Consider the following 12,408-nt stretch of genomic DNA (forward strand, 5'->3'; position numbering starts at 1 on the left):
TTCCCATTGACACCAATGACAGGGTATTATTCCTCCCAATGACACCAACAATGACACCAACGATTGGGCCATAGGCGTGCGCACAGGGTGTGCGCCCTGTGCAGAACAGTTTCCCCCTACTGACCTGGCTCCCCTCACAGCACTGCCAGCATTCCCCCTCTCCCACTGGTTGTTGCTGTGGATGTTTTAGGGAAATCGAAGGTTTGCTGTCCAGGGACCACGACTGTGGAACGCTCTACCAACCGCCATCCGTCTGGAGGTGGACCACCTGGCCTTCAGGAGAAGGATTAAAACCCTTCTTTTCTGAGGTCAAAGGGTTTCACCCACGGAATGCTTACAGCGCCCAGAGGCGATTCAGTTCACATGTGTTGCGCTATACATGTTTTTCACTCACTCACTATGGCAGTTAACACAATTGTCAATTTACTGACACCCAAAAAAATGAAATGTGCACACAAAGCTGGCTATTGGTTGGAAGTGCAGGCAAAGGACTAATGTGGGATGAAGGAAACACAACATGAGTTCAACATGTTGGGTACTTGACCGGTGATGAGTGGCCCACTCCAGATACCGTGCCAGAATCAACCTATTCTACGGGTTATTTGTGGATCACCAATAGGGATGAGCCGAACACCCCCCCCCCCCCCGTTCGGTTCGCACCAGAACCTTCGAACGGACCGAACGTTCGCGCAAACATTTAGAACCCCATTGACGTCTATGGGACTTGAACGTTCAGAATTCAAAAGTGCTCATCTTAAAGCCTAATATGCAAGTTATTGTCGTATAAAACGTCTTTGAGAACCCGGGTCTTGCCCCAGGGAACATGTATCAATGGAAAAAAAGTTTTAAAAACGGTAGTTTTTTCAGGAGCAGTGATTTTAATGATGCTTAAATAAAAAAATTAAAAATAAATTAAACATTCCTTTAAATATTGTACCTGCTGGGTGTCTATAGTATGCCTGTGAAAATGTCTTTGAAAACCCGGGTCTTGCCCGAGGGAACATGTATCAATGGAAAAAAAGTTTTAAAAACGGTCGGTTTTTTCAGGACTCCTGAATCTTTAGGTGCAAACTACAGAGCACACGGCCAGGACACACCAAGTAGCTTTAGGTGTAAACTACAGAGGACACAGGTAATGAACCACGTAAGAATACTGCAGCTAGCACAATCACCTGCCTGCCAGTAAATTAGGAAGAACAAGAGGCATGGAGGAGCTCAGCTATGAGGAAAGATTAGAGGAACTAAATTTATTCACTCTTGAGAAGAGGAGAATAAGGGGGGATATGATCAACATGTACAAATATATAAGGGGTCCATACAGTGAACTTGGTGTTGAGTTATTCACTTTACGGTCATCACTGAGGACAAGGGGGCACTCTTTACGTCTAGAGGAAAAGAGATTTCACCTCCAAATACGGAAAGGTTTTTTCACAGTAAGAGCTGTGAAAATGTGGAACAGACTCCCTCCAGAGGTGGTTCTGGCCAGCTCAGTAGATTGCTTTAAGAAAGGTCTGGATTATTTCCTAAATGTACAGAATATAACTGAGTACTAAGATTTGTAGGTAAAGTTGATCCAGGGTAAATCTGATTGCCTCTCGGGGGATCAGGAAGGATTTTTTTCCCCTGCTGTAGCAAATTGGATCATGCTCCGCTGGGGTTTTTTGCCTTCCTCTGGATCAACTGTGGGTATGGAGTTGGGTGTATAGGATTTTACTGTGTTTTTTTATTTTGTTTTTTGTGGTTGAACTGGATGGACTTGTGTCTTTTTTCAACCTGACTAACTATGTAACTGATCTAGCTAAACTATACAGTGTATAAATATATGTACAACACCTGGGATGTATATATATCCTCTACACACTAACATTAACTGACTAGCCTGCCTGCTCTATCTACCTGTAAAAAATGACACTCTCTCTGTCTCTCTCTGTCCTCTCAACCACCGCAACACACTACACAAGGCCGACCTGCAGGCGGACTTTTATAGTGTGGGGCGTGTACTAAACCCCCTGAGCCATAATTGGCCAAAGCCACCCTGGCTTTGGCCAATTATGGCTCTCCGTTTTTTGCAAGCTGTGATTGGCCAAGCATGCGGGTCATAGTGCATGCTTGGCCAATCATCAGCCAGCGATGCCGCAGTGAATTATGGTCTGTGAAACGTAACTCGAATTTGGCGCGAACGACCCGCTTTGTTCGTATTTCGACGAACGATCCAACATAGGATGTTCGAGTCGAACATGAGTTCGACTCGAATACGAAGCTCATCCCTAATCACCAAGAGAGAGGCAAGAGGTTCATTTTTTTCATATTTCGGATAATATTACCGACAGCACTTTCCGCCCTTCGATGTCTCTAGGCAGAGCAGATATAAAGAAAGTTACCTCCATAAAAGAAGTTTGACAAGACAGGAAATGCTGAACCGCACAGAGCCACTGGGTCACCACTGGGATAATGAATATTAAAGGTTCGGTGACATTTAAGATTTCATTACTCTGACCTTCACATAAACCTGTCCTTCCACGGCCCAGCGGCTCCACTGTGTGAAATTTTACCGGAAACTTTTACCATAAAACAAAAGTTCAGAAACACGTAGGACTACGTCGATGAAAGCCCAACTCTGGGATTACTGCCTTCTTATCGCCTTTTTTTTATCATCATATCCATCACATATTCATGAATTCATTTAATTTACCATTCAAACCTGAGCGTTTAGTCACATGATTCCCGAAGTATGGTGGCACTCAAGATGAAGGATCTTATTATTCTCAATGAGTGCAGTACTACCAGGGGCGAACTGACAATTCGGGCACTCGGGCCCCATGCCACTGGGGGGCTCCATCAGGTTTGCCAGCCTCAGTAAAATCAGCTTCTCCAGTACCTTTTCAGTGTGTGTGTGTGTATTCTGTCTGTGTGTGTGTGTATGTATGTGTGTGTGTGTATGTATGTGTGTATGTACGTACAGTATGTATGTGTATGTGTGTTTATGTGTGTGTGTGTGTATGTGAGTGTGTATGCGTATGTACATATGTGTGTGTGTGTGTGTGTATGTGTGTGTGTGTGTATGTGTATGTGTGTGTATATGTGTGTGTATGTATGTGTGTATGTGTGTGTATGCGTGTGTGTGTATGTATATATGTGTGTGTATGTATGTGTGTATGTACAGTATGTATGTGTATGTGTGTTTATGTGAGTGTGTATGCGTGTGTGTGTGTGTATGCGTATGTGTGTATGTGTGTGTGTGTGTGTATGTGTGTGTATATGTGTGTGTATGTATGTGTGTATGTGTGTGTATGCGTGTGTATTCGTGTGTATGTGTGTATGTATGTATGTGTGTATGTATGTATGTATGTGTGTGTGTATGCGTGTGTATGTATGTGTATGCGTGTGTGTGTATGTATGTATGTGTGTGTATGCGTGTGTATGTATGTGTGTATGTGTGTGTATGTATTTGTGTGTATGTGTGTGTGTATGTATTTGTGTGTATGTGTGTGTGTGTATGTGTATGTATGTATGTATGTATGTATGTATGTGTGTGTTTATTTGTGTGTATGCGTGTGTATTTGTGTGTAAGTGTGTGTATTTGTGTGTATGTGTGTGTGTGTTTGTGTGTGTATGTGTGTGTATGTGTATGTATGTATGTATGTATGTATGTGTGTATGTATGTGTGTGTGTGTATATGTATGTGTGTGTGTGTATATGTATGTGTGTGTGTGTGTGTGTATGTGTGTGTGTATACTGTGTGGCCCCATAATCTATTGCCCGGGGCCCCATGAGTTGTCAGTCTGCCCCTGAGTACTACTTGTCACGTGAGGCACAATAAAGTACATAGGGCAAAAAGCAAGTGTTTTTTTTTACCCTATAGGAGTGCCTAAAAAATGCTTGAAAAATGCATGTCTATGCACTTTTATGTAAAAGTCTATTGAGACCAGGACCCAGTAAATCCTTCCATACCCCAACAGTAAAACAAAATCAAGTTATGCCGCGTACACGCGATCGGAAATTTCGACAAGAAAAGTCCGATGTGAGCCCACATCGGGATTTTTCTGTCGGAATAAAAATTTGAGAGCTGGTTCTCAAACTTTCCGACAAGAAAAGTTCTTGGAGGAAATTCCGATCGCCTGTATGCAATTCCGTCGCGCAAAAAAACATGCATGCCCTGAATCGATTTGACGCATGCTGGGGATCATTGAACTTCATTTTTCTCTGCTCGTTGTAGTGTTGCACGTCACCACGTTCTTGATGGTCGGAATTTGGTGTGACCGTGTGTATGCAACACAAGTTTGAGCCAAGATTCCGTCAGAAAAGAATCCACGGTTTTCTTGACGGATTTTCCGATCGTGTGTACGCGGCATAATACACAATATAAGTATGGGGATATAAAATATGTATTGAAATGCTGGGAGACCCTGGGTGGGGCTGGGTGTCACCTTGGGGAGTTTGGGGGCTCTAGAGGGAGCTTTGCGTCTCTCTAAGAAGTTGGGGGTTTCCAGGGGCACGGTGTTAGGCCAGAGTGGACTGCGGGGACTGGGGAAAGGGCACTGTTGGAGGTTGGGGGCATTATGGGGGGGGGGGGCTGGAGGCTCTGCAGTATGCTAGGGGGCAGGCACTGCAGGGGGCTGGGGCAGTATGGGAGGTTGAGCAGTATTTTGGGGGCTGAGGGCTGTCAGGTGGTCTTGGGGGACAAGAGAATAATCAGTACGTGATCTTGCCTACATCAGTGGCAAAGCAATGTGGGAAGTGGTACCATTCTTTACAATTTAAATGATTTATTTTGGTGATGGGAGGGGGGGCCACAGGCCTTTTGCTTTCCTGTTGTCACTCCTTATGGCTAAACTAAACATAGGGCTACATTTACTACATATGCAGGGCTGCTAATAAGAAGGTACTGCTGGTAGTACCCGGCCTGGGCCAGCTGACAAGCAGAAGGAAGGGGAACCTGGAAAGAAGGGGCAGTATTTACTGGAACCAATCCCCTGTATTTTCCCCCTGCAGTACCCTTCCTTCTGCTGCCCCCCTCCCCATGCTCTCCTGGTCCCCTGCAGTGCATTAAACATATTGGTATCTTTTGATATGTCTATTTAGAGAACAAAATTCCCTGAAGAAGACTACGACTGTCGAAACACGTCGGTATGTTCCTGTGGACACTACTTCTGTAATGCAATATCTTTTAACAATTGTATTGTGTGATATTTAACAGATGAAAATAAATACTTTTTCAAGGTACTGTATATGCTGCTACTTAAGGAGTCATGTGAGTCTCTGTGAGCGTGGCACAGCCTTGTTCTCATTCAGGGTCTGCATTTCGTTTGCACACCAATTCTAATTTTTTTTCACCTCCTATTTCTTTTCACAAATATAACACATTGCTGACTAGGTGGGGCAGGGGGGTGCACGTAGCTGATCTAGCCTAGGGCACAAAGTAGTCTAGCACCAGCCCTGGGCCCATGTAACACAACAGAAAACCTCTAATTCCGTGCAATACATTGCATTGGTCTATGAGGTTTCCTTCGCTTCTCTGGTGGTGGCAGCAATGGGGAGACTCCCCGTTCTCACTATATATCACTTTACACTCATTACGACGTCTATTTTTCATTACTGAGCCTTTGATCTGATAAACTCGGGCTCAGTGGTGAAACACTCAGCATCCATCTACAGCAGACTTAGGAGTAAAAGAGTTAATTTGTTGGCTCGTTTGTACCAGTCTATTCTCAGACTTCATTTCCCTTTAGTCTGCGACAGTTTAATTTAGCAGGGAATTTATGCCTTCGTTAAAGGCTCCTCTTCCTGATGACTTTTAATGGCTGACTTTAATGTTCTGGCATAATGCTCTTCATGTGGCTGTGTTGTAGAACTCTGTAGTCAGGATGCTGAGTAAATAAAAGACGGATCCTTATCACTGGGCTCAGACAAGGGCCCAGCCGCAACTACCGCTTTTATTTCAGGAGGGATTCAAGCGGCTGGAGAGTGGGCTCAGAGGCCGAGGTTTCTTATTCCAGTCTAATTCAGCCTTTCGGAGACTTTTTACCCCCCAAGGAACCCTTGAAATAATGGTCAGGTGTCAGGAAATCCCTGTTAAAACCAGGACAAGTGACCCTTACATGGGTGGCCAGTGGGAAAAATGCCTCTTACATTAGCGGCTAGTACAAAGAATGCTTCTTTAATTGGTGGTCAGAGGGAAGAATGCGCCTTACATTGGTGGTTACTGGGAAGACTGCCTATTACATTGGTGGTCAGTGGGAAGAATGCTCATTATATTGGTGATCACTGGAAAGAATGCCCCTTATATTGGTAGCCAGTGGCAACAATGCTCCTTACATTGGTGGTCAGTGGGAAGAATGCAGCCTTACATGAATGGTCAGGTGGAAAAATGCCCCTTACATTGGTGGTCAGTGGGAAGAATGCAGCCTTACATGAATGGTCAGGTGGAAAAATGCTCCTTACATTGGTGGTTAGTGGGAAGAATGCTCCTTGCGTTAATTATCAGTGGGAAAAAAACCTTCTTTAATTGGTGGTCAGAGGGAAGAATGCTCCTTACATTGGTGGTCACTGGATAGAATGCTTCTTATATTGGTGATAAGTGGGAAGAAAGTTCCTTACATTGGTGATCAGTGGGAAGAATGTTCCTTACATTGGTGATCAGTGGGAAGAATGTCCCTTACATTGGTGATCAGTGGGAAGAATGTACCTTACATTGGTGATCAGTGGGAAGAATGTTCCTTACATTGGTGATCAGTGAGAAGAATGTCCCTTACATTGGTGATCAGTGGGAAGAATGTCCCTTACATTGGTGATCAGTGGGAAGAATGCTCATTATATTGGTGATCAGTGGGAAGAATGTCCCTTACATTGGTAATCAGTGGGAAGAATGTCCCTTACATTGGTGATCAGTGGGAAGAATGTACCTTACATTGGTGATCAGTGGGAAGAATGTTCCTTACATTGGTGATCAGTGAGAAGAATGTCCCTTACATTGGTGATCAGTGGGAAGAATGTCCCTTACATTGGTGATCAGTGGGAAGAATGCTCATTATATTGGTGATCAGTGGGAAGAATGTCCCTTACATTGGTAATCAGTGGGAAGAATGCTCATTATATTGGTGGTCAGTGGGAAGAATGCTCCTTGCATTGGTTGCCAATGAAAGGAATGCCCATTACAGTAAAAAAAGAAAGTCATTGTTGTAATACAGCTGGCACCGCCAACTGGTGTTGGCCCACAGAACTATGTACCGTGTTTCCCAGAAAATAAGACCTACCCTGAAAATAAGACCTAGCATTATTTTCCAGGAGGGCTGCAATATAAGCCCTACCCCGAAAATAACCCCTAGTTTTAAAAGCTTGTTAAATCCTATAATCCACTCTATTACAGGAGTATATAATGTACAATGTGTGTGTTTCTGTAATATAATTGCGGGGAAGAGAGCTCCTGCGGGGCACAGTAGCACAGAGCGGCGCTATAATGAAGGTATTTGGCACAATTATATTACAGAAACACACACATTGTACATTATATAATACTGTAATAGAGTGGATTATAGGATTTTACAAGCATTTTAACTCAGTTCACACTGGGGATTCTTGTCTGGAAGGGAGGGAGAGGGGGAGAGAAGACAGCACATTACATGGTAAGACCTACCCCGAAAATAAGCCCTACTTTGGCTTTTGTTGCCAAAGTTAATATAAGACCCGGGATTATTTTCGGGGGGAAACATGGTATGTAGTGCAAGAGCCTGCCTGATTGCACACAAATTGAAAATGTTTAGGTTTGACCTTATATTATATGGTTTTGGTAAATCTAAAGGAAAATTGTACAAGAAAAATGTATAATGTATAGCCAGTATAAAAGTATAATGTATAGCCAGCCTTAGTAATATACTTATGGTCTGTGACACATCAGAGATACTGTAAATGTTAAAAGATACTCAGGAAGTCAGGATATCTCCTCATTCCATGTCCCAGGCCCGAAATTCTCCACTAGTGAGAGGTAGGTTTACAGTGATTGTCATCATGAAAACCTCAACCTTGCAGGTAGATTGGAAAGTGGACTATTTAACTCAACCTTTTCAACACTGTGGAACCTTTAACCACTTCAGCCCCCCGGACCATTTGGGTGGTCAAAGACCAGAGCACTTTTTGCGATTCGGCACTGCGTCGCTTTAACTGACAATTTGCGCGGTCGTGCGACGTGGCTCCCAAACAAAATTGACGTTCTTTTTTTCCCACAAATAGAGCTTTCTTTTGGTGGCATTTGATCACCTCTGTGGTTTTTATTTTTTGGGCTATAAACTAAAATAGAGCGACAATTTAAAAAAAATATATATATATTTTTTTTACTTTTTGCTATAATACATATCCCCAAAAATATAAAAAAAAAAATTCATCAGTTTAGGCCGATACGTATTCTTTTACATATTTTTGATAGAATGAGTTACGCATAGATATTCAGTAGATCCGACAGGCGTAAGTCTCTTACGCCGTCGGATCTTAACTGCAATTTTTTTTTTGCCCGCTAGGTGGCGCTTCCGTCGATTTCCCCGTCAAGTATGCAAATTAGCTAGATACGCGAATTCCCGAACGTACGCGCAGCCGACGCAGTAAAGTTACGACGTTTACATTAGGCTTTTCCCGGCGTAAAGTTGCCCCTGGGTTTATGAGGCGCAGCCAATGTTAAGTATGGCCGTCATTCCCGTATCGAAAATTAAAAAAATTACGTTGTTTGCGTAAGTCATCCGTGAATGGGGCTGGATGTCATTTACGTCCACGTCAAAACCAATACGTCCTTGCGGCGTATTAGGAGCAATGCACACTGGGAGATTTCCACGGACGGCGCATGCGCCGTTCGTGAAAAACGTCAATCACGTCGGGTCACAGTTGATTAACATAAAACACGCCCCCCCTTCCACATTTGAATTAGGCGGGCTTATGCCGGCCGATTTACGCTACGCCGCTGCAGCTTACGGAGCAAGTGCTTTGAGAATACAGCACTTGCCCATGTAAGTTGCGGCGGCGTAACGTAAATCAGATACGTTACGCCGCTGCGAATATACGCCAGTCTACGAGAATCTGGCTCATAGCATCTACAAAATAGGGGATAGTTTTATGGCATTTTTATTAATATTTTTTTTTTTTTACGAGTAATGGCAGTGATCAGCAATGTTTATCGTGACTGCGACATTATGGCGTACACATTGGACACTTTTGGCGCTATTTTGGGACCATTCACATCAATACAGCGATCAGTGCTATAAAAATGCACTGATTACGGTGTAAATGTGACTGGCAGTGAAGGGGTTAACCACTAGGGAACTAGGAAGGGGTTAAGTGTGTCCTAGGGAGTGATTCTAACTGTTAGGGGGCGTGGTTAAGAGTGACACGTCCCTGATCGCTGCTCCTGATGACAGGGAGGAGACGATCAGTGACATGTCACTAGGAAGAACGGGGAGATATGGTGTTGACATCTCCCCGTTCTTCAGCTCTGTGATATGATCGCAGACACCGGCGGACATCGGCCCCTTACAGGTGTAATGCAAAAGGTAAAAACGATATATATATTTTTTAAACGTGAGGGGGGCCAGCCGGGCCTGCAAGGGGCCCTGGGGACCATCGGCCCCATACAGGTGTAATGCAAAACATAAATAAATAAATAATAAAAAAAAAAAAAATGGGAGGGGGGCCAGCCAGGCCTGTAAGGGGCCCTGGGGACCATCGGTCCCATACAGGTGTAATGCAAAACATAAATAAATAAAAAAAAGGGAGGGGGGCCAGCCAGGCCTGTAAGGGGCTCTGGGGACCATCGGCCCCATACAGGTGTAATGCAAAACATAAATAAATAAATAATAAAAAAAAAATGGGAGGGGGGCCAGCCGGGCCTGTAAGGGGCCCTGGGGACCATCGGCCCCATACAGGTGTAATGCAAAACATAAATAAATGAATTAAAAATTTAAAAAAATGGGAGGGGGGCCAGCCGAGCCTGTAAGGGGCCCTGGGGACCATCGTGCCCCTTACAGGTGTAATGCAAAATATAAATAAATAAATAAAATAAAAAAACGGGAGGGGGGCCAGCCGGGCCTGTAAGGGGCCCTGGGGACCATTGTGCCCCTTACAGGTGTAATGCAAAAAAAAGGGGGGAGGGGGCCCCTTACAGGTGTAATGCCTGTACCCCCCTGCTGGTTAATAACCTGGAGCTAAACATTCAGTCCCAGTGACCACCCTGACATGATAGGAAAAAATATACAGTGTGTGCCCAATAGGATGTTACAGTCAAGATAAGACAGGTCCTCTCTTTCTTACCATCAGGTGTTGGAAGAGCCATGAACGCATGATGTTGGTTGCATGTTTCGGGAGAACTCCACGCTTGTTTTTAGATTTTTTATCTTCCCCATCAAGCAGAGAGGTCAGTTCCAGATTGACCTACAGAGACAGGCGCAAACAATGATTTCTTAGGTATAGTGTTTAGCTCCATAATAAACTAAGTCTTTTAAAACCTATTAATTAGAGGCACCTAATGTTTTCACATTGTCCTTTAATTTATTCAGCAGCACTGTACAGAATGCATAAAAAAAATAATTCAAATAATTTTCTGCCTCTCAGAAGCTTACAATCTAATGCCCCAGTCATAGGGACACAGGCATACACACGACTGAGTCAGCAATTAGAGTGTTTTTGGAGGAACATACACTAATAGCTGTATACAAATGTAATAATTATATATTTATATTTTTAGGCTGCATCTGTGTTATTATTTTTATTATTATTATTATTATTATTATTCAGTATTGATAAAGTGCCAACAGTTTGCGCAGTGGTTTACAATATAAGGCTTCATTTCCATGGACGTTTTTACAGCCACTTTTTTGAGCGTTTTTTGCAGCTTAAAAAACGGCTCTACATGTTAGTCTATGGCCTCACGCCCACCATGACGTTTTTGAGCTGTAGATGGCTGAGCCGTTTTTAAGCTGCAAAAAACAAACCAGGACCAGTGCGTTCTGAAGCTCCAACGTTAGAGCTGTAAAAACGCTCAAAAACGCCAAAAAACGCTCAAAAACGCGCAAAAAACGCTACCGCTGCGTTTTTGAGCTCCAGCTCAAAATAAATAAATAAATAAATAAATTAAATAAATAAACATGGACAGGCGTTTTTAAGCTGTAAAAAAGGCTAAAAAAAGTGGCTGTAAAAACGTCCATGGAAATGAAGCCTAAGGAGAGACAGTTACAACACAATCCAATACAAGAGAGTTAGGAGGACTATGCTTGTGAGAGCTTACAATCTAAATGGAAGGTCAAGTGGTACAAAAGGTGTGGGGATGAGTTGATAGAGAAGATAAAAGTTCATTTTTTTGGTGGTGCCAAGATAGGCTTCCCCCGTAGAGATGAGTTTTTAGGGATCTACTAAAGGTGGTAAGAGATAGCTGGACAGATTGGGGTAGGGGGTTCCAGACGATGGGAGAGGCTCTAGAGAAGTCCTGAGGATAGGAGGAGGTGATGAGAGGGCTGGAGAGCAGGAGGTCTTGGCAGCAGTTGGTATGGCGGTAGCATTCATGATGGACTGAAGAGTGGGATAGTCTGTGTAGAGGTAGGCCAACGAAGAGGGCTTTGCAATTTTTGAGGTGAGAATTAATAAGGGAATGAATGAGTAGCTTGATGATGTCTTTGGTTAAGAAGGGACACGTTTTGGAAATGTCATGGATGAGAATGTGATCTGATCAGTGATTGGATTTGGGACCCCAAGGAGAGGTCCTAGTCAAGAATGACTACAACACCCTGGTATGAGGGGAGGGACTGATGGTTGTGCTACTGATCTTGATGCACTAAGCCTCATACACACGATCGGACTTCCAACAGACTTTTCTGTGGATTTTTCTCTGAAGAGCGTTGTCCGTGAACTTGGTATGCATACACACGGCAGCCAACAAACAGGAACGTAGTGACGTAATAGACATACTACGTGGTTTTTCTGCTCTTTACCGCCACCCTTTGGGCAACTTCTGCTGTTGTCTGATCTTTAGCATTGGTTCTGAGCATGCGTGTTTGTACTTTGGACTTTAGTCCGATGGACTTGTGTACACATGATCGGATTAGGCGACGTAGGGCATTTGTTGCCGGAAAGTTTGTCTGTTCTCACAGCGAACATTTGTCTAGTGGTCGGATTGTCTGCAAAAACAGGTCCGTCGGAGGTTTGTTGTCCAAACGCCGATCTTGTGTACGGGCCTATAGTCAAGGGAGGAGTAAACCAATGGCTGACATGGGTGACACTTAAGGCCCATACACACGATCAGACTTTTTGACAACAAACCTTGAACGGACCTGTTTTTGCAGACAATCCAACCGTGTGTACACTCCATCGGACAAACTTTTTCACTTTTTCATCGGACAATCGTGTTTAATCCCTCCAAAGTGAGGAAATTCCTGGTTG

General features: G+C 43.7%; 1 protein-coding gene across 3 annotated transcripts in view; it reads right to left on the reverse strand.

Moving 5' to 3' along the window:
• The window catches only part of PKNOX2 (PBX/knotted 1 homeobox 2), a 524,525-nt gene that overhangs the window by 12,418 nt on the left and 499,699 nt on the right, over positions 1 to 12,408 (reverse strand). For 2 of the 3 annotated variants that reach the window (XM_040326438.1, XM_040326437.1), the window contains one exon: positions 10,288 to 10,407. The exons of the other annotated variant lie outside the window; for it this stretch is intronic. In XM_040326438.1, coding sequence (XP_040182372.1) covers positions 10,288 to 10,407 — 120 coding nt within the window. The remainder of the gene's footprint in view (positions 1 to 10,287; positions 10,408 to 12,408) is intronic. 3 annotated transcript variants of the gene reach the window in all.

The sequence above is a fragment of the Rana temporaria genome, chromosome 10, assembly GCF_905171775.1.
Source record: "Rana temporaria chromosome 10, aRanTem1.1, whole genome shotgun sequence".
In the NCBI taxonomy this organism is placed as follows: Eukaryota; Metazoa; Chordata; class Amphibia; order Anura; family Ranidae; genus Rana; species Rana temporaria.